The sequence below is a fragment of the Saccopteryx bilineata genome, chromosome 5, assembly GCF_036850765.1.
Source record: "Saccopteryx bilineata isolate mSacBil1 chromosome 5, mSacBil1_pri_phased_curated, whole genome shotgun sequence".
In the NCBI taxonomy this organism is placed as follows: Eukaryota; Metazoa; Chordata; class Mammalia; order Chiroptera; family Emballonuridae; genus Saccopteryx; species Saccopteryx bilineata.
In genome coordinates this window covers 119,916,916-119,944,013 of record NC_089494.1, presented here as the reverse complement: position 1 = coordinate 119,944,013, position 27,098 = coordinate 119,916,916, and the positions used below count along the sequence as shown (strand labels likewise).

At 39.8% G+C, this 27,098-nt stretch overlaps 1 protein-coding gene across 3 annotated transcripts in view; it reads left to right on the top strand.

Moving 5' to 3' along the window:
* The window catches only part of CNTNAP5 (contactin associated protein family member 5), an 884,141-nt gene that overhangs the window by 491,114 nt on the left and 365,929 nt on the right, over positions 1 to 27,098 (top strand). For 2 of the 3 annotated variants that reach the window (XM_066280703.1, XM_066280701.1), the window contains exons 9-10: positions 15,381 to 15,530; positions 18,306 to 18,477. In XM_066280703.1, the coding sequence (XP_066136800.1) occupies positions 15,381 to 15,530; positions 18,306 to 18,477 (322 nt within the window). The remainder of the gene's footprint in view (positions 1 to 15,380; positions 15,531 to 18,305; positions 18,478 to 27,098) is intronic. The other variant, XM_066280702.1, reaches the window with a different exon arrangement.

The following is a 27,098-nucleotide window of genomic DNA, read 5'->3' as shown; positions in this document are numbered from 1 at the left end:
GTGTTGTCTTTTACTTCATTGCTTGTTTTGTTTTTGTTTTTCTTTTTTTCCATTTTGGTCTGTTTTCCATCTGATTTCATCTCTTTTGCTCTTTGTCTACATGATCTGTGGAACCTACAGGGGAGCCTGTGAAATCTTAGTTCTTTAAAGAAGAATTATTAGAACAGGACTTCTTGATACCAACCATGTAAAGGGACCACTTGGGAATATCTGAAAAGATAGATCCCTAGGCCCCAAACCAGGCTAATGAGTGAAGACTACTGAGGTGCCCACAGAGGTATATGTAACGGTGAGCTTACCGGGCATGTGCCCTGGACCTCAACTTCTGAAGAGCGCCACAAAACCCCAAGTTTACATTTTTTTTCTAATGACAAGAGGCCCAATATTTTCTTCTGCACACAGGGCCTCAACTGACCTTAATATGCCTCTGGGTGTCTGCTCAAGGCCTTGGAAATTTCAAAAATCCCCAGTTTTAACTATGCAGCCTAGGTTGAGATCTACTCTATTAGAGGTTTCAGAAAAAGGGAGAAAAGAGCTGGAAAAACAAGACTAGCCTAGAGGGCTGACCCAGGGATATCTTCCAAGGCAAGTCGAGTGGCATGTGTCTTCTAAATCCCTGCTTTGTACCTGCTGCTCTTTTCTGCTCCATTCTGTTAATCCCTCAAAACACAAGAAGAGGTTCTCAAGGTTTAAAACCCTCTTTCAAAGGATACAGATTGAAGTGCTAGTAATTATTCACTAATTAGGAGGAAATCTATTCAGTTGGGTAGCTTTCCTCCCAAACCTCCCTGAAAGAAAAAACTCTGAAGGGAAAAAAAACAAAGAAGTTTTCATTGGGGATGAGAGGGAAGCCATATCTTTGAGGTCTTTTTTTTTTTTTTTTTTTTTTTTGTATTTTTCTGAAGCTGGAAACGGGGAGAGACAGTCAGACAGACTCCCGCATGCGCCCGACCGGGATCCACCTGGCATGCCCACCAGGGGCGACGCTCTGCCCACCAGGGGGCGATGCTCTGCCCCTCCGGGGCGTCGCTCTGCCGCAACCAGAGCCACTCTAGCGCCTGGGGCAGAGGCCAAGGAGCCATCCCCAGCGCCCGGGCCATCTTTGCTCCAATGGAGCCTTGGCTGCAGGAGGGGAAGAGAGAGACAGAGAGGAAGGAGGGGGGGTGGAGAAGCAAATGGGCGCTTCTCCTATGTGCCCTGGCCGAGAATCAAACCTGGGTCCCCCGCACGCCAGGCCGACGCTCTACTGCTGAGTCAACGGGCCAGGGCCTCTTTGAGGTCTTAATGGGGCAAAACCTCCAGGGGAAGACAAGCAGGGTATTTAGGGCCACTTTGTGGCACTAGGCACTTATAGGACTTAGGAGCTGAAGCTTAAAAGGTAGGACTTGCGTTCTGGAAAAATAGTTGGGTGATGACAAACATAAAGCTTCTCAGGTTTAGAGTGATGTCCATTATCGTTTGCCATGCCCCAGATTGGCAAAGAATAAAATCTAATTATATTCAATGTGAGTGGACATGAAGGAAAGTGAAGCAGGCAGTTTGGTAGGTTGCTGGTGGTAATTTGTACATTCCTTCTAGAAAGCAATATGCCAGCAAGTGTCAAAACCCAAAACATATCATATATCATTTCCCATGAAATTCATTCTGTTAAATTAATCCTAAAAATAACAGCAGAGCGACAGACAAGATTTATAATGAAAAAGGTTCATGACATCATTATTTATAATGGCAAAATTTCAAAGCTACCAATATTTTTTATCATAATAGATGAGTTAAACCAAATATGGTGTATTTAGTGTATTCATTAAAAATCATAATGTCCGAAATGGCAGTGATATCTTGATAAGGGGAAACCTCTAATTAAATAGCACTAGTTTCCACTTCATTAAAAATTACTACAAAAAGAAATACTGGAATGACTTGAATGGTAGAATCACAGGTTGTTATTGTTTTTATACAGACTGGTGAAATTTTCAAAGTTTCTAAAAATAAAATGTATAACTCTTATAATTTTTTTAAACTGACAAACTGTTTAAGCTAAAGTAAGAACAGGGAAGTAAGTTTTCATTCTTTTCTGCTTCCAGCTCTCGCTGCATAAAGCAGAAGCCCCCAGGTCCCCAAATTCTTCCCAAGGCATTTGTGTAGAAGGCCCCTCATTGAATTGGATAAACATGCTGCTCTGTGCCTGCTAAGGAACCAAACCAACTCTTTAATAAATGACAATTTTCATTGTTGCAAACGAACTTCTGAAATGATCTTTTGAAACACAGCTCAATTGTAAAAATAACTAATAACACACATTACCAGTATTGCATATCTACCATGTGCCAGACACTTTAAATATTTAATTCTTAAAATAGTCCTAGACACCACGTTTTATGGTTCTCATGTAAGATAAGCTAAAAATGAAAGCCAGATGGGGCTGCTCAGGTTTGTATGGTCACTTGGCAGCTGAGCCAAAATTCGAAGGGAGGAGTCAGGCCCCCAAGCTGTGTACTTCTCCTCTCCCAACTTCCAAAGCCAGCCCTGACCTGCTGTAGAAATCACTGTGATGGGCAGTCACCTCTGCAAAGCTCTATGTACTGCTATTCATTTTTAATTCATTTTTCTCTCTTTGTGTCTCTTTTTCTATTTTTGGAACAGCTTTATTGGGATAAAATGCACATACCATAGAATCCATTATTTTAAATGTACATTTAATGATTTTTAGTATATTCGCAGAGTTAGGCAGCCATCACAAGAATTAATTTTAAATCATTTCAGACTGACCTGTGGTGGCACAGTAAATAAAACATTGACCAGGAATGCTGAAGTTGCTGGTTCAAAAACCCTAGGCTTGTCTGGTCAAGGCACGTATGTGAGTTGATGCTTCCTGCTCCTCCTCCCTTCTCTCTCTCTCTCTCTCTCCTGTCTCTGTAAAAATGAATAAATAAAGTCTAAAAAACATTTTATACCCCCAAAAGAAATGCTGTAACATTTAGCTAGCATCCTTTCACCTCCAACCTTGGTCAACTATTAATCTGCTTTATATCACCATGGATTTGCCTACTCTGGACATTTTATCATGATTAAAATGCCAAATGTTAAAGATAAAGTGCATCTTAAAAGTAGAAAGAGCAAAGCAGTTTGTTACTAATAAGAAAGCTCCTTTAAGACTGTCAGCTTATTTCTCAACAGAAACATTGCAGGCCAGAAAGGATTGGAAAGAAAATTTTAAAGTGGTAAAAAGCAAGGACCTACAACCAAGATTAGTCTACCCAGCAAAGCAATTCAATATAATTTAGACTGGAAGGACAGATAAAGAGCTTCCCAAACAAGAAAAAGCTAAAAGAGTCCATCACCACCAAACCAATATTATATAAAATGTTCAAGAAGAAGGGGGAAAAAAAGATAAAAACAAGAACAAAAACATATCAACAAATACAGTATCCATCAACAATTTATTCAAAAAAATAAAATAAATAAGCCTAACAAAAAGGACTCATAGATACAGAGAACATTGTGACGGTGGTTGCCAGAAGGGGGATGGAGGGGTTGATTTTAAAAGCTGAAGGCATTAAGTACAAGTTGAAAGTTTCAGAATAGTCGTGGGAGTATTAAGTACAGCTTAGGGAATATAGTCAATAATATTATAACTATGAATGATGTCAGATGGGTACTAGGTTTATACAGGTGATTAGTTAGTAAGTTATATAATACCAGCCCTGGCCAGGTCATTTAGTTGGTTAGAGCATCTTCCCAGTACATCAGGTTTGCTGATTCAATCCTGAGTCAGGGAACATATGAGAATGAACCAATAGAATAATTGGAAAAGGTCAATATTTCTGTCTGTCTGTCTCTCTTTCTCTCTCTCCTTCACCCTGCCTCTCTCCCTCACTTCCTCCTCATTCCTCCTTCCTCTCTCTAAAAACTCAATGAATAAATAAAATTTTTTTAAAAAGTTATATAATGTCAGAATTATGTTAGAGAAATGGCTCTATGAGGGGTGCTCCCGATATCTTCCTTTGAAATTTCAAGAAATTCAACAACTAAAGACAGAGAAAAAAATCTCAGGAGCACCTGAAATATACACACACCAGACAAAGGTTTGATTGGGCTGAATATATAATCCCCTTTGAAGGAAATAAGATGGAGAATGGGGTATTTTGCCTTCCTCACTGATCTGAAGAAGGGGTGCTTTCTTCTGGAGCTGAGCAAAGTGGAGGGTCAGAGGCAGGGGGAGGAAGCTGGGTTAGGGTGGATGATCAAGCAGAAGAAATAACATGCCAGCTCTACCTGAGATTGCAGACATAGGGCACACATGGGTGGGGGCTCCAACTAAGGTTACCAGTGTGGGGTGCCCATGAGAGCCAGCACCAGCACAAGCAGCTTTGTGCATTCCCAGGTCTGCAATCATAAGCAGTGTGTGAATGGCTCCACCTGGCACCACTGGCATGGGTGTGTGTGTGCGCGTGCAGGCTGGTGGGCTTAGCCAGAGATTATCAGCAATAGGCATCTGTGTGGGCTGTTGCTGGCATCTTTGTGCATTCCCAGCTCCATGACTACCAGCACAGGATGTGTGCATGGGCTGGAATCCCTGATCCTGGGACAGCCCAGGCAGGGTGCCTCCACAGGGTTGATACAGGTTTCTGAGCACATTTCCACATTCCTGGCTCTGAGATCACAAGTGCTGTGTGCATAAATGTGTGGGTGCAGCTTCTGTATGCACTGTTGAAGTTGTGGGTCCTGGGCATGCATATGGCTTGCTGCGGGCTACCAAAGAGTGCACAAGGGAGAAGCCTGTGGAGATTAGACCTGCAAAGCACTGAGGTGTACTAGACATGCCTGGGGGCCCTTAGAAAGGTGCTTGATCTGCAATCAGTTCTCTTCCTTGCCTGCTCTCACTGGCAGCTCTGGTTAGCACAGCCTTACCTAGAACTGTGCTTTGAGTGGTACTGGAGGAAGGACCTTGCTGCTATAGAGCCTCTTGCTCTGCAAACAGTGGCTGGGGCAAACCTCACAGCTAAATCCCCAGGCTGCTAGTTCAGGTGGGAGACACATGGGGAGAGGTACCTGGAAAACTGAAACTCCTATTGTCAGAGCCTCCAATCTCTAACAAGCTGCACCTACCAACAGGACTGAGGCCCAGCCCATGTCATTGCCACAATGACACAACAGCAAACCTCTGCTCAAGAGCCCCACAGGGGCAAAACCTGTAGTACAGAGCCACCTGCCAGAAAAAAAGAAAGAAGCTACCTCTCAAAACCAGGGGAAAAAATTACATGTTTATGACTTATTTTTTTTTTCCATTTTGTTAATTTTATCTTCTTTCTTTTTTATTCTTTTTTTTTTCCAATTGGACTTCATTATCAATAGTGGTTACATTTTTCATTCTTGTTTTTATGTGTGTTTCATTTCAAAAACCTTTTTTTTTTCTTTTTCTCTCATTCGACATCATTTATCAGCAAATTATTATATTTTGGACTTATATTTTTCTTTCTGGCATTTTTTGTGTTTTTACTTCATTTTCTATTTCTTTTGTCATTTTTCCTCAGTTTCTACTCCTTGTTCTCTGTAGTTTTTGTTCAACTTATCATTATAGAATTTTAATTTTTTCACTGTATCTTTTCAATTTTTATTTTTTAATTATCTCTTATTAGTGTTATTAACAATACCTCTCTCATGGATACAAAAAAACAGAAATGTAGCTCAGATAGATGATGAAAAATCTCTAGAAAAAAATTTCAGTTAATTGGAAACCTTGGAGTTAAATAACAAAGAATTAAAAATTGAAGTCCTAAAAATACTCAGGTAAATAAAAGATAGCTTGGAAAGGCAATTGAGAGAGCTCTAAAAAGAATATAATTAACAAAAAGAATACTTCACCAAGGAAATTGAAACTATAAAAAGGAACCAAAAAGAAATAAAAAACTCATTACAGGAACTGAAAAATGAGATAACAAGCTTAATTAATAGAACAGGTCAGATAGAACAGAGAATTAGTGACATAGAAGACAGGCAACTTGAGATACTAGAGAGAGAAGAAGAGAGTGACTCATGAATTAAAAAAAAGAGAAAGGCCCTGGCCAGTTGGCTCAGTGGTAGAGTGTTGACCTGGAATGTAGAAGTCCCGGGTTTGATTTCCAGCTGGGGCACACAGATAAAGCGCCCATCTGCTTCTCCACCCCTCCCCCTCTCCTTCCTCTCTGTCTCTCTCTTCCCCTCCCGCAGTCAAGGCTCCATTGGAGCAAAGATGGCCTGGGCGCTGGGGATGGCTCCATGGCCTCTGCCTCAGGCGCTAGACTGGCTCTGGTCACAACAGAGTGATGCCCTGGATGGGCAGAGCATCGCCCGCTGGTGGGCGTGCCGGGTAGATCTCGGTTGGGCGCATGTGAGAGTCTGTCTGCCTCCCCATTTCCAGCTTCAGAAAAATACTAAATAAATAAATAAATAAATAAATAAATAAGAAAGCCCTACAGGAATTGTCTGACTCATCAGAAATAGCAACATAAGAATAATGGGTATATCAGAAGGAGAAGAGAGCAAAAATGTAATGGAGAACAAATTCAAACAAATAATGAGAACTTCCCAAGACTATGAAAAGAATTAGAACCTCAAATTTAAGAAGCAAACAGAACATTAAGTTACCTTAGTCCAAACAGACCTACTCCAAGGCACATCATAATGAAATTATCACAAACCAATGACAAAAAAAAAAAAAAAATTCTCAAGGCAGCCAGGGAAAAGAAGAATACAACATATAAAGGAAGACCCATTAGGATATCATCAAATTTCTTAGCAGAAACTCTAGAAGCCAGAAGAGAGTGGACCCCAATATTTAAAGTACTGAAAGTGGAACTTCCAGCCAAGAATACTATACCCATCATAGCTATCTATCAAATACAAAGGAGGTCTGACCAGGCGGTTGCACAGTGGATAGAGCATCAGACTGGGATGCAGAGGACCCAGGTTCGAGACCCCAAAGTCGCAAGCTTGAGCACGGGCTCATCTGGTTTGAGCAAAAGCCCACCAGCTTGAACCCAAGGACACTGGCTCTAGCAAGGGGTTATTTGGTCTGCTAAAGGCCCACGGTCAAAGCACATATGAGAAAGCAATCAATGAACAACTAAGGTGTTTAAACATGCAACAAAAAACTAATGATTGATGCTTCTCATCTCTCTCCATTCCTATCTGTCTGTCCCTGTCTATCCCTCTCTCTGACTCACTGTCTCTGTAAAAAAATAAATAAATAAATAAAATTTAAAAAATACAAAGGGGAAATAAAAACATTTACAGATATAGAGAAGATGAGGAAATTTATCACCAGAAAACCCCCACATCAGGAAATACTAAAGAGGGGTTATTTGACCAGATACAAGAACAAAACGAAACAAAATCACAAGTAAAAGCTCCAACAAGATCACAATAGAAACAAGATTAATCTGTGACAACAAAAACAAAAAAGGGGAGAGGACAAAGATTAACAGTAGCAAAGGAGGATGGAGTGTGGAAGCACTCATGATATAATGTACTACAATGAATAAGATATATATCCTTTTTATTACCTAATGATAACAAACCCTGAAAAAAATACTACAGAAACACGTGGCTTAAACAATGAAGAAACAAGAAAGAAGTATGGAATACAACCAAACAAAAGCAAATGACAGAAAAACAAAAGAGAAGAACCAAACAAAATACAAAGCTATCAGAAAGCATTATATAAAATTGCAATAAGAAATGCTCAAGTGTCAATAATTATTTTAAGTGTAAATGGACTGAACTCACCAATAAAAAGACAGAATAGCAGAGTAGATAAAAAAAATCAACTGTATTCCACCTTCAAGAAACACATCTAAGCTACAAGGATAAAAACAAATTCAAAGTGAAAGTCTGGAGAACGAGCCTCCAAGTAAATGATATCCAAAGAAAAGCAGTTGCAGCCATAATTATATCTAACAATGCTGATTACAAGACAGCAAAGGTAATTAGAGACAAAGATGGTCATCTCATAATGATAAAGGGGGCATTAAATCAAGAAGACATAACAGTTCTTAATATATATGCACCAAAGTATATAAGACATCTAATAACTGATCTAAAAATAAAAACCAACAAAAATGCAATCATACTTGGAGACCTCAATATACCACTGATTGTTCATCCAAACAGAAAATCAATAAAGAAATATTGACCTTAAATGAAACACTAGAACAATTGGATATGATGAACAGGATATTTCATCCCAAAATGTCAGAGTATACATTTTTCTCCAGTATACATGGAACATTCTCAAGAATTGAGCATATGTTTGGCCACAAAACTTACATGAACAAATTCAGAAAGATTGAAATTATACCAAGCATATTCTCTGACCATAAAGCTTTGAAACTAGAATTCAACTGCAAAAAAGAAGTAAACAAATCCAGAAAAATATGAAAATTAAAGAACATACTTCTAAAAAATGAGTGGGTCAAAGAAGAAATGAAAGCAGAGATCAAAACTTATATACAGCCCTGGCCGGTTGGCTCAGCGGTAGAGCGTCGGCCTAGCGTGCGGAGGATCTGGGTTCGATTCCCGGCCAGGGCACACAGGAGAAGCGCCCATTTGCTTCTCCACCCCTCCGCCGCGACTTCCTCTCTGTCTCTCTCTTCCCCTCCCACAGCCAAGGCTCCATTGGAGCAAAAGATGGCCCGGGCGCTGGGGATGGCTCTGTGGCCTCTGCCTCAGGCGCTAGAGTGGCTCTGGTCGCAACATGGCGACCCCCAGGATGGGCAGAGCATCGCCCCCTGGTGGGCAGAGCGTCGCCCCATAGTGGGCATGCCGGGTGGATCCCGGTCGGGCGCATGCGGGAGTCTGTCTGACTGTCTCTCCCTGTTTCCAGCTTCAGAAAAATGCAAAAAGAAAAACAAAAAAAAAAAACTTATATACAGACAAATGAAAATAACACGACATATCAGAATCTCTAGGATGCAGCAAAAACAGTAATAAGAAGGAAGTTCATATCACTACAGGCTTATATGAACAAACAAGAGTAAGCCCAAGTAAACAACATCACATCTTACCAAAAGAGAAAAAAAGGAGCAAAGGTAACCCAAAACCAGCAGAAGAAAGGAAATAATAAAAATCAGAACAGAAATAAATGAAATAGAGAACAGAAAAACTAGAGAAAAAAATCAATAAAACAAGGAACTGGTTCTTTAAAAGGATCAACAAAATTGACAAACCCTTGGCAAGACTCACTAAGGAAAAAAGAGGCCTCATATAAACAAAATCCAAAATGAAAGAGAAGAAATCACCACAGATATCATAGATAAAAAGAAGAATTATCATAGAACACTATGAAAAACTATATGCCAACAAATTTAACAATCTAAAAAAATGGATAAATTTCTAGAACAATACAATCTTCCTAGACTGAGTCACTAAGAAGTAGAAAGCCTAAACAGACCCATAAGCAGGTAGGAAATAGAAACACCTATCAAAAACCTTCCCAAAAATAAAAGAACAGGGCCAGATGGCTATACTAGTGAATTCTATCAAACATTCAAAATTTGGTTCCTATTCTACTCAGTCTTTCAAAAAATTAGAGAAGAAATACTTCCAAATACATTTTATGAGGCCAACATAACCTTCATACCAAAACCTAGCAAGGACAACTCAAAAAAATAAAACTACAGACCAATGTCTCTAATGGATACAGATGTTAAAATTCTAAACAAAATATTAGCAAATCAAATACAACAACACATTAAAAATAATAATTCATCATGATCAAGTGGGATTTATTCCAGAATTACAAGGATGGTTCAACATACATAAAACAGTTAACGTAATACACCATATCAACAAAACAAAGAACAAAAACCATATGATCCTATCAATAGATACAGAAAAGGCATTTGATAAAATACAACATTATTTATGTTTAAAACTCTCAACAAAATGGGTATACATGGAATATATCTCAACATAATAAGGGCCCTTTATGACAAACCATCAGCTAACATCATATTAAATGGCAAAAAACTGAAAACTTTTCCTCTAAAATCAGGAACAAGACAAGGTTACCCACTCTCTCCACTCTTATTCAACATAGTACTGTGAAGTTCTAGCCAGAACAATCAGACAAGAGAAATAAATAAAAAGCATTCATATTGGGAAAGAAGAATTAAAGGTTTCACTTTTTGCAGATGATATGATCCTGAACATTGAAAACCCCAAAGGCTCCACAAAAAGACTATTAAAAACAATAAACCAATACAGTAAGGTCGCAGGATACCAAATTAATATACAGAAGTCTATTCCCTTCTTATATGCCAACAACAAAACTTCAGAAAATGAAATAAAAAAATAATCCCTTTTACAGTTGCAACAACAACAAAAAATGCCTAGGAATAAATATAACAAAGAATGTAAAGGACCTATATAATGAAAACTACAAAGCATTGTTAAAGGAAATTGAAAAAGATACAATGAAATGGAACAATATTCCTTGTTTTTGGATAGGAAGAATAAATATAGTTAAAATGACCATATTACCCAAACTGATATACAAATTTAATGCAATTCCCATCAAAATTTCAATGTCATTTTTTAAAGAAATGGAACAAAAAATCATCAGGTTTATATGGAACTATAAAAAACCCTGAATAGCAGAGCAATCCTAAGGAAAAAGAACAAAGCTGGGGGCATTACAATACCTGACTTCAAATTACATTATAGAACCACAATAATCAAAACAGCATGGTATTGGCAGAAAAATAGACACTCAGAAAAATAGAACAGAATAGAGAGTCCAGAAATAAAATCACATATATATGGTCAAATCATCTTTGATAAAGGAGCCAAAAACACACAATAGAGAAAAGAAATCTTCTTGAATAAATGGTGCTGGGAAAACTGGAAAGCCACGTGAAAGAATGAAACTCAACTATGGTTTGTCTCTTTGGATAAAATACCTAAATAAAAGAAATGAAACAATAAATAAAACAAAAGAAAACATAGGTACCTAACTCATGGACCTGGGTTTTAAAGAGCATTTTATGAATTTGACGCCAAAGTCAAGGGAAGTGAAGGTAAAGATAAATGAATGGGACTACATCAGACTAAGAAGCTTTTGCACAGCAAAAGAAACTGACAACAAAACAAATAGACAGCCAACTAAATGGGAAATGATAGTTTGAAACAACAGCTCAGATAAGGGCCTAATATCCAAAATAACTCATAAAACTTAACAACAAACAAGCAAACAATCCAATAAAAATGGGAAGAGGACATGAACAGACACTTCTCCCAGGAAGAAATACAAATGGCCAATAGATATATAAAAAGATGCTCATCTTCACTAGCTATTGGAGAAATACAAATCAACACTATAATGAGATACCACCTCACACCTGTAGATTAGCTATTATCGACAAGACAGGTAATAATAAATGTTGGAGAGGCTGTAGAGAAAAAGGAGCCCTCATCCACTGTTGGTGGGAATGTAAAGTAGTACAACCATTATGGAAGAAAGTATGGTGGTTACTCAAAAAAATAAGAATAGAACTACCATACGACCCAGCAATTCGTCTACAGGGTATACACCCCCAAAACACAAAAACATTGGTACATAAAGACACATGTAGCCCCATGTTCATCACAGCATTGTTCACGGTGACCAAGACATGAAAACAACCAAAAAGCCCTTCAATAGAAGATTGGATAAAAAAGATGTGGTACATATATACTATGGAATACTACTCAGCCATAAGAAATGATGACATAGGATCATTTACGACAACATGGATGGACCTTGATAACATGCTGAGTGATAATAAGTAAATCAGAAAAAACTAAGAACTGTGTGATTTCATACATAGATGGGACACCCAAAATTCAGACTCATGGACTTAGACAAGAGTGCGGTGGTTACCAAGGGGAGGGAGAGGAAGGTGATGGAGGGGATTGGGGAAGGGGAGGAGCATTAAGAAAACCAAATAAAAATGTAAGGTCAGTGAATAATGGGGGATAATCACATGGGGAACCCAGACCTGGGAACTTTGGCTAGGACCGCCCACAACCAAGCGCGCCAAAAGAAACTTTCCAGGAGTCCTTTGGAGAAAAGCGACCATCTGCTAGCCAGTGAGATTTCACCATGTCATATTAGCTCAACCACCCTAGGGACCCTTTAAATATCTACCACGCGAGTCACCACTTGCGACTTCCCTGGCCTCCATCTTTCCTCAGGGCCAGGGAACCTCGTCGGGTGGGATGCACTCTCTACTCAATAAAATCTTTTGTTATTCCACACCCTTTGCGGCTCCGGCCCCTTCCTTCCTTCTCACTAGGGAAAAATAACTTACAAAAAAGTGACGGAGGACAATTTGACTTTGGGTGATGGGTATGCAACATAATCAAATGTCAAAATGATCTTTTCTATGATGTTTTCTATGAATCTATGTACTCTAATTGATCAATGTCACCCCATTAAAATTAATTGTCTAAATAAAATTTTTAAAAATTTATGTGATGTCTAATCACTGGGTTTACACCTGAAACTAATATAATAATATATATTAACTGTAACTGAAAAATAAATGTACATACATATATATAGTTAAGTTAAAAATAAACTGGGCAGTGATGTTGGAAGGGGAAGAAAGCCAGAATCAGAAGACGAACACTCTGGCCCTGTCAACCCGCAGAGCAGAACTCTACCGTGCAGCCTGTTCCACCTGTAGGGTAACTAGGGAATGGATCTCCAACTAGACAGACACTCCCTGTGTCTTCTGTGTACTTCCTTCCTTACTCTACCTGATACCAGCAGGACACTTGGCCCTTAGGGGCTATTTACACCTTATTTGTTGAACCTCTTCCTGACTCCTAGCCCATTCTATAGTCTTTTGCCAAAAGCAGTCTCATTTGGTATGCAGATATATTTAAAGTATTATGCAAATGAAGTTTGAAAAAAGCAAAGACCTGTGGCTGTCTATATCCTTTGATGCCCCTGACAGAAGTCAAATGTTCATCCCCAGGAAACACCTGCCAGCCTCTACCTCATTAGTGGAATCCCCGTGGTTAAGACTCAAGTCCTGGCCTTTGGGAGAAGGTAGGATGGTCAAAATGAACACCCTTTTCCCCAGCAGGTATTCAGCGCTGGAGGAAAGACTGACAGCCAGGGAGCTGTCTGCACATGCAGGAAGGCCCCTTCCATCTGGGCTGTTCTGAGTATGTGGGGCATGGCTCCCTGCTGTCATGCAGTTGGGCCCTCAGCCCTTCACTGTGCTCTTCCTGAGCATCTTCTCTGGCCATCCAAGGCTCAGGGGCACGAGAGTATCTATAGCTGTTCTGAGAAGCCCTGCTGACCTCTGCTCCGACTGTGAATGCATTCTTCCCAGCTGGTTTTTCAGGGATGCCCCAGGAGGCTCTACTGAGTCTGATCTTTCCTACCTCCAGGAATAGATCTTACACCACCCTTCACTGTTCGTTGTCCCTGTTGTTACTTTGGCTGAGACCTTCATCATTCTTTCTCTTGGGGTTGTACAGGCATTAGGTTCCAACAGTCCTGCTTCCAGCCTGTGTCCTCCTACCTAGTTCCTGTTACCTGCTGCCCAGTCTTTGAATGTGCCCATCCAGCCAGGTCATTACATTGTTAAAGACTCCTCATGGACTCCCATGTTTTAAAGCAAGATATTCATTCCTGGTTGCACATTAAAGTCACCTGTGGGTGGGGAAAGGGCTTTTTTTAAAATGCAAATATGTAGGGACCCACCCACAGAAATTCTGATCAATGGCTTGGTAAAGTCCTGCCAGAATCATGTGTCAAAGACTTGGTTGAAACTGAAGCCCCTAGGTGAGTGTGACTTCTTCCCACCTGCTTCCTCTTGTTCTCTGCTGCCTCCCACTCCAGGCCTCGGCTTCTTTATCAGGTTCTCTATTGGCTGGAACTGTTGCTCTAGCAGTAGCAAACTGCTCATTTTTCAAAATATTCCTAAACTGTTACCACTTCTGTGTTACCACCCTTTGTGTGAAGCCTTTTTCAGGCTCCTCACATGGCATTTGTTAGCTTTCATTCCCTTCCTCTCTGCCTTGCAGTTACTGTCCCCAGAACTGCAGGTGTTGGCCTGCTTCGCTGTCTACCCCACTAGCCTGACACATGAGAAGGGCAGGGTTTTTACCCACTTTACACATGTTTTTTCACTTGGCAATGGCTGACCTCAGAATAAGGATCCTGTGATGTTGCTGTCCATGCTCACTAGTGCAGGGACTGTCTTGTAGATGCTGTTTTCCTTTTTTTTTTAGCAAGCATCATCTTCTTATGATGTGATATGATCTGTTCTACATGAGCCACTGTGTTAACTTGTATAATTCTCACAATAGCTTGTCACTGTGCCATAGTCCCCATTTTGCAGGAGAGAAAACTGAGGCAAAGGAAATAAGACAGCTTGACACAGAGAACAGTAGACTACATTACATATCCAGTGAGAGTAGAAATGTGTGGGTTTCTGCTCTTGCCACAGAGAAATCCTTGTGGCTGGACTGGATGTAGGACTGTTTCCTTCAACAAGCCCTTTGCAGCTGATAAGCTTTGGAGGAAACAGTCGATACCCTCATGACTAATTTCCAATCCAGTGACCTCAGTAAGGTAGGCTAGTGATGCAGTGCAGACCAAAGACATCCTGGCCAGAAAGCAAGAGAAAAATGAACTTCTGAATAACATCCACTGTGCCCTCAACCGCCCTGGGATTTTCCTTCCTGATCACAGCTGATTCCCCTAATGATACAGAGTTTCAGTTATGGCAGTAGAGGCGATAAAACCCAAACTCAGTGATGGCAGGTCACTCAGCTGGTGTCACATGAGGAGTTATGGCAAGGGTGGAATTAACCAGTCTGTTATTTCTCTCCAACTGCCTGGCGTGCAAAGACTAACTTTTCTCTTCCATTTCTGCTTTCAAAAGTGGTTTATTTTTACTTTAAAAAGAGATAAACCATTCCTAGAAAAATGTAAAAAAAACAAAAACTATCTGTAATCAGCTGACCACCCAGAGATGAAACTTCCAGGAACATTTTGAGAGCTTTTCCTTCTCAGCATTTGAATCCGTGTTTATATCGCAAAAGGTTCATTTCTGTGTTGCATGCCTTTGTTTGCACAAATCTGTTTTCCCTTTTATGTGTTAAAGCGAGCACCTCAAGTTGTTCAAATAGAATAGAATTAAGTGATTTAAAAAAGAAAAGAAAAAGGAAAGATAAATGAATCTTGAATCTTGTGAAGCAATTGAGGGTTCGGTTTGAGTAACATGATGAGCGGGGACCACCCTGGAATGCACAGGGACCACAGCGGGAAGGGAAAGGCTCCTGCCCTCTGGAGCCCCAGATCCATCGTCCCCACGCCCATCCCCCTGTTCCTTCTGCAGGCAGCAACTTGGACGATGGCCTGTGGCATTCAGTCAGCATCAACGCCAGGAGGAACCGCATCACTCTCAGCCTGGATAACGAGGCAGCGGCACCGGCTCAGGACACCACGTGGATGCAGATCTATTCCGGCAATAATTACTACTTTGGAGGTAAATTTCTCAGCGTTTTGAGTTGAAAATAAAGGAAGGAAGGAGAATGCAGCAGACAGTTATTTCACTGTCATGATTCTTTCCTTGTCAATGAGACTATTCTTCAAAATACACACACACACACACCCTCCCACACAAGCACTTGCAGAGGCACAGTCCTCCACTCCCTCAAGCCCAAAATAATGGGAAACAAACTCTCTCACAGCTGTGAAGATATAAATTTATCTAGGTCAGGCTGAGAAGAAGAACTTGAGCTCTGAGATTTTTATAGCCTTGCCGAACTCTGTGATCACATTCAAAAGGGAAAGTTCAGCTGAAAACTTGGAGAAACGACCAACAGTCAGAAAAGCTGAAAGAGGAAATGTCCGGAGACAGAGGACAGCCTGCACACTCACCTATCTAGGACACTCCTCTTGCACTTGGCTGTCCCAGTCTCCACACCCCTGGGGACCATGCCACGGGCGGGGCAGCTAGAAGCAGGAAGACCTACAAGGCCCATGATCATGACCATGTGGCTCCTGATGGAGCATCCGTGAAGACCCCACCCTCTCCAGTGTTGGGGAGTCCTGGGAACCTCTCCTGAGACAGAAGCACAGGGCAACTGGTAAAGTGGAAAAACATATGAGTGGGAACCTACGGCATTTTTATAGATGCCTATCTATTTTCATTTAGTCTTGTTCAAGGTGTTTCCTGCACTAAGAAAATGAATGCCTCACTTAAAATATAAACAGTCACTTATTTATATTTCAGAAACGATTTCTAAAAAGTAATTAATCTCAATAACTGTCTGACTGTGAACAAGACACTTTTGACCCCTGAACATCCTATCTAAGCAGTGGGGAAAACAAACCAGAATTGTTGGGAGCATCCTTTGAGGTCTAGGTTTTTTTTATAGCACAGAGCTTCCTATTTGGCAAGGAATGGGCACACTGGCTTCAATCTTTGTAATAAATACAGGCACGCACTGGGGCTGGTCTGCGGTTGCCAGTCCTTTTACCATCAGAAAAGTAAAGAGAAATTATGTGTAAAATTATAAAGTGGAGTGTCTAATGGAATTTACAAATGACTTCTCTCGGACCAGTGACACATGGTTAAACCCCGCAATTGAAGGGGAACTTGAGACAGACTCAGTGTACATGGTGTGGAGCAATCTAGCTGTGCTGTGTTTTTAGAGCTTCGGAGAAGGATCTGTCCCTCACTCTAAATCCTCTTCAAGTGGGCACGACAATAATTCCTTTAAGAAGAGAATGCTTCTCTTCTCCAAGTATGCTGTCCATATCTTAGCTCAATTGATTCATGTAGTAGTGACTTTGTAAATTATGCAATAATAATCCCATTTTACAGACAGGGAGAGTAGTGTTTGTTTAGATGGAATGCTTTGTGTGAGTAGTAAAACCAGGATTTACACCCAAACCTTTGTTCTCCGTGACCCACTAGTGACAACTAATGTAGCCCAAAAGCTGTGAGAAGGAGGGTCTTGGGCCCCAAAGATAGATCTCAGAGAATAGTGATTTGTATCACATGCAACACTTTCAACAGAGAGAGAAAACCAATCTTATTTGTACTTCTGTGAAAAACAACAAGCAATAATTATGACATGTAAGCCCCCCAATGCCTCAAAGTAAAAATAATCCCCTACCCCAGTTGAAGAAGTAGCCTTAGAGTCGGTTCTTAAGGGCACTGGGCTTATAAGATAAAGATTTATCTATGATTTGAACAATGTTTTAAAAAGATATATTCCACACATAGACTGTAAACTTAATAAAGATGAAAAATGAGTTTGAATAATAATAGTCACCTTACATAAATTCTCTCTACAGCTTCAATTAGAAGTCATAATATTTCTCTTCATTTTATCTTGTGTGTGCTTGTGAGCTGTTAACCAGCTGCCAGGCTTCAGCCCAGCAGTGACTGTCTGCAAAGAGATGGCTGAAATAATCCCCAGTTATTTATGGGTTATGGCCATGTTTCCAAGTTTGCATCCCCATATGGTCTGAGACTATTAAAACAATTGGGATGGAGTTTATAAAGAGCTTAAGCACTGGTATGCCTGTTTGCTTTCTACTTGTCTTAATGAGGAGTAGGTATGTCCAGGTGGCCGAACATGCTAAAAATGCATGATACATATTGCTAAAAGATCACTCCTAAAAAAGGTATAATGTTAACCTTTCACAGGTGCTTTTACAGTCCTATAATTTTGTGCATTTAAACCCTTAGTATCTTTAGTATCTGGATTTGCTTTGCATATCACTTCAAAATTCCAGTTTCTATGGGCACCTTTGTTAGGAACTGAGTACGTTAATATTAACAATTAACCAGATAATTACTCTCTCACCATCCTTACCCAAAGCATAATATCTTTTGAAAGTGTAATTCAGAATTGACTTGTGCATTTGGAAGTGTGTTTCAAGACAACACTGACATACCTGCATAGTCATAGCATGTTGTGGCCCTAGAGTAACTGAAGTGTACCAGGCAGAAGAACGGCACATAGCTCACCAAGAGGAAAAAATGAAGTGTGAGATACCACATGTGATATAGCATTGGGACTCCCTCCAACACATTTGTTTGTTCTGCACAGTGATGGATTATGCCCCCTTTGAAACTAGTCCTGTCCCCTCTCTGAAAATGCTAGGATTAACAACTAAACTGTGCACACTGCTGTGAATGAAAAACCACCACAATAGTTAGACCTCAAGGTCTTCCATTGATAGGTCGCCAAAGCAATGATTGATCATTTCTGCATTCTTTTCCATTTTTTTCTCTGTCCCACAGGTTGCCCTGACAATCTCACCGCTTCCCAATGCTTAAATCCTATTATGGCTTTCCAAGGCTGCATGAGACTCATCTTTATTGATAACCAGCCCAAGGACCTCATTTCAGTTCAGCAAGGTTCCCTGGGGAATTTTAGTGATTTACACATTGATCTGTGTAGCATCAAAGACAGGTAATTATTGTCTCTTCTCTTCTGTTCTCCTAACTCTCCTCCCTCCCCATCGTCACTGTTCAAAATATGCTTATCTTTAAACAAAATTCTAACCCACTGACATTAGCCACATTAGACATAATTGAGTCGCCTAATGGAAAATATTTCAGAAAGGATTTCAGACCCGGAGAAAAATGGTTTAAATTAGTTGAGTCTCTCTTCATGTTGATTCTCAGTAAATGAGATATGCAAATTAAATCAACCTACAAATTTGTGAAAGGATTAAAATTTTGTGCATAAACACCATTTGATTATTTTGAAGTTAAGAGTACAGCCAGAAAAAAAGCATAGAAAAAAGGAGTGAGGAATCTGTTTTCTTCTATAACAGTAGTCCCCAACCCCCGAACCACAGACCGGTACCGGTCCATGGGCCATTTGGTACTGGTCCGCAGAGAAAGAATAAATAACTTACATTATTTCTGTTTTATTTATATTTAAGTCTGAACGATGTTTTATTTTTAATAAATGACCAGATTCCCTCTGTTACATTCGTCTAAGACTCACCCTTGACACTTGTCTCGGTCATGTGATACGTCCCACCCTAAAGGCTAGTCCGTGAAAATATTTTCTGACATTAAACCGATTCGTGGCCCAAAAAAGGTTGGGAACCTCTGTTCTAGACCATCACATTCCTCAGTGCAGTGGTATTCTCTCTCGCACAGGGGACGGGCAGCAGGCCCTGCAGGAATCCTGCACAGAGGTGTGGGCAGCACACAGATAATCCCTGAGTGACTGGTGCTGCTGTTACAATGCCCAAGCCATTTATTCTTTGTCTCAGAGCAGACCAGACCCTGGAGAGAGAGAATCAGCATGTTCACTCTGAAACCCTCTAGCACAAAATTTAGTTTCTCTCTTTGATTCTCTTGGGGTCTGACTCCACTTATATTGAAAGTTTCTAGATCCAAAGGCATACTGCAGAGAAGTAAAGAAAAAAGGATTGATTCTGAATTTTCAGCAAGGTTGATCATGCTTGCTGTGTTTCTCCTCTAGTGCTTGCCTCTTTCATATCTCTGCTGCTACGCACCCTGGCTGAAACAGCATTTATTGAAATGGGAGAATCGTATGTGTCAGTTGCAAGCCTGTGTGTTGGCAATATATGGTCTTTGCTCAATTATCATCAGGGAATAAATAAGCCATCACAGTAAAGTACAATAAATGACCAAGAAGTGTGCCTTTATTTGTGGGACATGTGGCAGCAGCAGTGTAGTCTGCCTGGGAAGAATGAGGTCACAAAGGTTTTTAGGAAGTAGTGCTGAGCTGAATCTTAAAGGACAGAGACCTGGCTGAGGGGAAGGAGGAGTGGGGATGTAATGAGTTGGTGGGACGCCATATGTGAAAGAACATAGAATTAGAAAGGAACATGCTTGCAAGTATTTCATAGATGCAAGACACTTCCTTTTCATTTTAAAATCGGTAGTATTTGGATACATTTTATACTTGATGGTAATAGTTTAAGTGGCAAAATTTACCTAATCTTATCCGCATACAACACGGTGGCATGTCTTATACTTAACAGTGTCTTGGACTTCACAGCACTGCCCAGTGAGGGTGGTCGGTCGCCATGACAGAGCATGTGGCAAGCACTGGGTTAGAGGTGTGGGGCACCTGAACAACGAAGGGTGCTTCTTTCCTAAACAAAAGTCAGGAAGGAAGGCAGTCTTCCTGTTCCTGCCACAACACACGAGGCTGTCATCAAATCACACGTACTTCCTGGCTCTTCTACTTTATCTTTTTTCTGTTTAATGGGCTGGACATCTGGGTGATAAACTGTGTTTTTCATTAGAATTTGCTGGTTGAGAGACCTGAGAATAAAAGACACTGTGTGTTGTGGTTGCTGCCTATTTAGTCTTTATTGATGATGAGGGCTAAGTGTCCAACTTCATCAGCCAGCACAGCCTCTGCAAAGTGCTGATCAATAGAGAAAGCATTTATCAATAGACATCTCCCACCATACCTTAACTTTTAATCAAGGAAGCTTTCATTTTCACTGATGTGAAAGTCATTGCCATCTCCACAGCATCATTACTTTTGTGTAATTGTGGTCTGTGTAATTTTATTACATACGATTGTGTTTGGTTAATTATATAATAAGAAGAAATCATGCTTAGTTTTGTGGGTAAATGGTCTGTTTTTCTTCATTTGCCAGACAGTGTCTGTAACAGAAGGGAAAACTGTGGTGAAGGACTTTACTTAATTAATTATTTTTGTCAATCTTGGAAAGGGCAGGTGGTTTCTGAGTTGTGTGTTTTATTTTCAATGTATTAAAAGTCTTTGTCTTCCACTGGAGGATGGGGACAGGTGTGCTGGAAGAGTTGAGGGTAGAGAAGAATCTGACTGGTTTTCCTTATCTGTGTTTCTTTCTGGAAAGTTCATGGAGGGTAGCTTTTGATCTGGCCTGAGGCCCTCTTCTCCCCCAAAACACTCTCCTCTCTGCCCCTTCCTTCTAAGCTATGCCAGGAGTCCCAGGCCTCACAGTGGCTGCCCTGGCCCAGCCCTCCCTTTTCTCCTCGGAGAAGTCTGATTTGACTGTGCTGAGGGAGCCAGACCTCCCTGCACCCTCTCCACACTGGCCATCTCACACAGAGAAAGGCTCCGAGTGCTAGGCAGCCAGAAATGAGAAAGCCAAGGTGGTGTTCACAGATGAAGCACACACATTTTGAATCTTAAGAGCTTTCTCCAATGGGGGTGGTCTTTCTAGTGTGTTGCCTTTGAGCTGGTGCCTAGCTCCACTGCCCCGACAGTGCAAGTTCACAAGCTATCCTTGGAACAATGCTTTGAGTAAAAACTTTGAGTAAAGGCCGAGGGACCCTTCCCAGGGACTAAGAGCCTAAACTAACAATTTGCATTTCAACATCTCAGTGATTGGCAAATTCCAAATCGTCTGTCCTAATGGAAGCAAGGACTTGGAATGACTGGCCTGGCCTCAGCTCTGGCAGCAGGGGACATGTTTGCTTTCGGAAGCTCCCTCTTATGAGGTGCCCAGTGACTGACAGTCCAAGGACAAGCTGGAGAAAGGGGCAGACCACCCTGTAAGGACTGCAGTTGGGGTCCGTTTGGAGCAATCTTGCACTTTCACACGTCTTTCTAAACTTCTAGAATGTGTTTTGCAGCCACTACCCCTTCTCAGTGGGCAGAGTCACCAGTCTCATGTCCTCCACACCCTATGCCCCTGCTCTCCAGGGTCTTCTCATATCTTTTGCAACCTCCTGGACTTGAGACAATCAAGTCTAAACTATCATAGAGCCAAGCCACCCATAATAAATGCTTATTCTTCAGCAATTGTGTACACACCCTCTGTTTTCAGCCTCACAGATAGACAGTGAGTGAATGGGAGAAGCAGTCTTGTGTATACCTTGGGATAGGATGAGATGCGGTGAGGGCAACCCAGTGGTGGGAGTGCAAGGCATTAGTATCCCCAGGTTTTAAAGGGGTTCAACTAAGACCTGGAGACATTTGTCAACTTTTTTATGATTACAGAATTAAAGTTTCTATACTGAGGTGAGTGATCCCTGTGTTCACTCTCTTCTATTATCTACCCAAAAGGCATTGACCTGACAGTTTTTGTCATCATGTGCCTATGGCACTACATGTAAAAACTCATCTTCTGCCCAACCATAGAAAAGCTTTTAGGAGAATGCAATACATTAAATTCATAGTAAAGCACAAGGAGCTCTACTGAGAATCCAATTTTTAAGGAAGGATATTCAAAGTGACGTGTGATGTCAAGCAAGGTCTGAAATAAGAAAGGAGGGCCCAGTATCAATGGCTCAGTTCAAGAATGCCTTTTTCTGAGACTTTTCTTGAAAGATCCAAGTCAACTCCAGGAGCCATGTCAGTCCTGCACAGTTCAAAGTCCATGGAAGAAGAAAGTTCTCCAAATGCTGCCTCAGAATGGGAATAAGAGACAGGAGGACCCCAGGAATGGAAGAGCAAAGGGAAGCTGACAAATTAGGTGTCTGAGATGAGGGAAATGAAAGTCACAACTGAGAAAATTTATTCATCCCAGTGTGGGTGGCAACTAATTTGTGAGTAAGTAAAGCCTATTCAATTCCCTGTCTACTACTCATCAGCTTGAGACATGACCTGTATTATTTAACCATTTAATCTATGCTTACTCTTTTGCAAAACCAAGATCATAAAGCCAACATTTGGACTGAGCATGAGCATGTGAGAATTGGGGTCTTGGTTGCAGGTTTAATAAACAGATGCACAGTAAATATTACCATGTTCCATTCCATAGGCAAAAGTTGGCTAACTGACTTTCTTTTTTTTTTTAATAAATAAATTTTTATTAATTTTAATAGGGTGACATCAATAAATCAGGGTACATATATTCAAAGAAAACATGTCCAGGTTATCCTGTCATTCAATTCTGTTGCATACTCATCACCCAAAATCAGATTGTCCTCCGTCACTAGTTTCATTTTAAAAATGAAGTGATGGAGACCCAGAAAGGTTTTTTTGTTTGTTTGTTTTTGTTTTGTTTTTTTTAATAATAATTTTATTTTTTAATGGGTTGACATCAATAAATCAGGATACATATATTCAATGATAACAAGTCCAGGTTATCTTGTTGTTCAATTATGTTGCATACCCATCACCCAAAGTCAGATTGTCCTCTGTCACCTTCTATCTAGTTTTCTTTGTGCCCCTCCCCCTCCCCCTTTCCCACTCCCATTCCCCCCTCCCCTCCATAACCACCACACTCTTATCAATGTCTCTTAGTTTCACTTTTATGTCCCACCTACGTATGGAATAATGCAGTTCCTGGTTTTTTCTGATTTACTTATTTCACTTCGTATAATGTTATCAAGATCCCACCATTTTGCTGTAAATGTTCCGATGTCATCATTTCTTACGGCTGAGTAGTATTCCATAGTGTATATGTGCCACATCTTCTTTATCCAGTCATCTATTGACGGGCTTTTTGGTTGTTTCCATGTCCTGGCCACTGTGAACAATGTTGCAATAAACATGGGGCTGCATGTGTCTTTCCGTATCAATGTTTCTGAGTTTTTGGGGTATATACCCAGTAGAGGGATTGCTGGATCATAAGGTAGTTCTATTTTCAGTTTTTTGAGGAACCACCATACTTTCTTCCATAATGGTTGTAATACTTTACATTCCCACCAACAGTGAGTGAGGGTTCCTTTTTCTCCACAGCCTCTCCAACATTTGCTATTACCTGTCTTCCTAATAATAGCTAATCGAACAGGTGTGAGGTGGTATCTCATTGCAGTTTTGATTTGCATTTCTCTAATAGCTAAAGAAGATGAGCATCTTTTCATATATCTGTTGGCCATTTGTATTTCTTCCTGGGAGAAGTGTCTGTTCATATCCTCTTCCCATTTTTTTACTGGATTGTTTGTTTGTTTGTTGTTGAGTTTTATGAGTTCTTTGTATATTTTGGATATTAGGCCGTTATCTGAGCTGTTGTTTAAAAATATCATTTCCCATTCAGTTGGCTGACTGTTTATCTTGTTATCAGTTTCCCTTGCTGAGCAAAAACTTCTTAGTCTGATGTAGTCCCATTCATTAATTTTTGCCTTCACTTCTATTGCCTGTGGAGTCAAATTCATAAAATGGTCTTTAAAACCCAGGTCCATGAGTTGAGTACCTATGTCTTCTTCTATGTACTTAATTGTTTCAGGTCGTATGTTTAGATCTTTGATCCATTTTGAGTTAATTTTTGTACAGGGGGAGAGACTGTAGTCCAGTTTCATTCTTTTGCATGTGGCTTTCCAGTTTTCCCAGCACCATTTATTGAAGACTTTTCTTTTCTCCATTGTGTGTTGTTGGCCCCTTTATCAAAAATTATTTGACTATATATCTGTGGTTTTATTTCTGGACTTTCTATTCTGTTCCATTGGTCTGAGTGTCTATTTTTCTGCCAATACCATGCTGTTTTGATTTTCGTGGCCCTATAATAGAGTTTGAAGTCAGGTATTGTAATGCCCCCAGCTTCATTCTTTTTCTTTAGGATTGCTTTGGCTATTCGGGGTTTTTTATAGTTCCATATAAATCTGATGATTTTTTGCTCTATTTCTTTAAAAAACGTCATTGGAAGTTTGATGGGAATTGCATTAAATTTGTATATTGCTTTGGGTAATAGCCATCTTGATTATATTTATTCTTCCTAGCCAAGAACAAGGTATATTCTTCCATCTCATTATATCTTTTTCGATTTCCCTTAACAATGGTTTATAGTTTTCATTATATAAGTCCTTTACATTCTTTGTTATGTTTATTCCTAAGTATTTTATTTTTTTTGTTGCAATCGTGAAGGGGATTATTCTTTTGAGTTCGTTCTCAATTGCTTCATTGTTGGCATATAGAAAGGCTATTGACTTCTGTATGTTAATTTTGTATCCTGCGACCTTACTGTATTGGCTTATTGTTTCTAGTAGTCTTTTTGTGGATTCTGTGGGGTTTTCGATGTATAGGATCATATCATCTGCAAAAAGTGATACCTTTACTGCTTCTTTTCCGATATGGATGCCTTTTATTTCTTTGTCTTGTCTGATTGCTCTGGCTAGAACCTCTAGTACCACATTAAATAAGAGTGGAGAGAGTGGACAACCCTGTCTTGTTCCTGATTTAAGGGGTAAAGCCTTCAGTTTACTGCCATTTAATATGATGTTAGCTGATGGTTTATCATATATGGCCTTTATCATGTTGAGATATTTTCCTTCTATACCCATTTTGTTGAGAGTCTTAAACATAAAATTGTGTTGTATTTTATCGAAAGCCTTTTCTGCATCTATTGATAAGATCATGTGGTTTTTGTTCTTTGTTTTGTTGATATGGTGTATTACGTTAACCGTTTTACGTATGTTGAACCATCCTTGAGATTCTGGGATGAATCCCACTTGATCATGATGTATTATTTTTTTAATATGTTGTTGTATTTGTTTGCAAGTATTTTGTTTAGTATTTTAGCATCTGTATTCATTAGAGATATTGGTCTGTAGTTTTCTTTTTTTGTGCCATCCTTGCCTGGTTTTGGTATGAGGGTTATGTTGGCCTCATAAAATGTGTTTGGAAGTATTGCTTCTTCTTCAATTTTTTGAGAAGACTTTGAGTAGAATAGGAACCAAGACTTCTTTGAATGTTTGATAAAATTCGCTGGTATAGCCGTCAGGGCCTGGACTTTTATTTTGGGGGAGGTTTTTAATGTTTTTTTCTATTTCTTCTCTACTACTACATCTGTTTAGGCTTTCTGTTTCTTCTTGACTCAGTCTAGGAAGGTTGTATTGTTCTAGGAATTTATCCATTTCTTCTAGGTTGTTGAATTTAGTGGCATAAAGTTTTTCATAGTATTCTACAATAATTCTTTGTATATCTACGGTGTCCGTGGTGATTTCTCCTCTTTCATTTTGGATTTTGTTTATATGAGTTCTTTCACTTTTTTCCTTGGTAAGTCTTGCCAAGGGTTTGTCAATTTTGTTGATCTTTTCAAAGAACCAGCTCCTTGTTCTATTAATTTTTTCTATAGTTTTTCTGTTCTCTAATTCATTTATTTCTGCTCTGATTTTTATTATCTCCTTTTTTCGGCTGGTTTTGGGTTGTCTTTGTTCTTCTTTTTCTAGTTCCTTAAGGTGGGAAGTTAAGTGGTTCACTTGGGCTCTCTCTTGTTTGTTCATATATGCCTGAAGTGATATGAACTACCCTCTTATCACTGCTTTTGCTGCATCCCATAGATTCTGATATGTCGTATTGTCATTTTCATTAGTCTGTATATATCTTTTGATCTCTGCACTTATTTCTTCTTTGACCCATTCATTTTTTAAAAGTATGTTGTTTAGTTTCCACATTTTTGTGGGATTTTTTTCCTCTTTTGTGCAGTTGAATTCTAGTTTCAAGGCTTTATGATCAGAAAATATGCTTGGTACAACTTCTATTTTTCTGAATTTGCTAATGTTGTTTTTGTGGCCCAACATATGGTCAATTCTTGAGAACAATCCATGTACACTGGAGAAAAATGTATACTCAGTCACTTTGGGATGAAATGTCCTGTAGATGTCTATCATATCCAGGTGCTCTAGTGTTTTGTTTAAGGCCACTATGTCTTTGTTGATTCTCTGTTTGGATGACCGATCTAGAGCCGTCAGCGGTGTATTGAGGTCTCCAAGTATGATTGTATTTTTGTCAGTTTTTGTTTTAAGATCAATAAGTAGCAATCTTATATATTTTGGTGCTCCTTGGTTTGGTGCATATATATTAAGAATTGTTATGTCTCCTTGATTCAGTGTCCCCTTGGCCATTATGAAATGGCCATTTTTGTCTCTGAGTACTTTTGCTGTCTTATAGTCAGCATTATCCAATATGAGTATTGCTACACCTGCTTTTTTTTGGATGTTATTTGCTTGGAGTATTGTTTTCCAGCCTTTCACTTTGAATTTGTTTTTATCCTTGTTACTTAGATGAGTTTCCTGTAGGCAGCATACAGTTGGATTTTCTTTGTTAATCCATTCTGCTACTCTATGCCTTTTTATTGGTGAGTTTAATCCATTTACATTTAGTGTAATTATTGACACTTGTGAGTTTCCTATTGCCATTTTATATCTTGCTTTCTGTTAGTT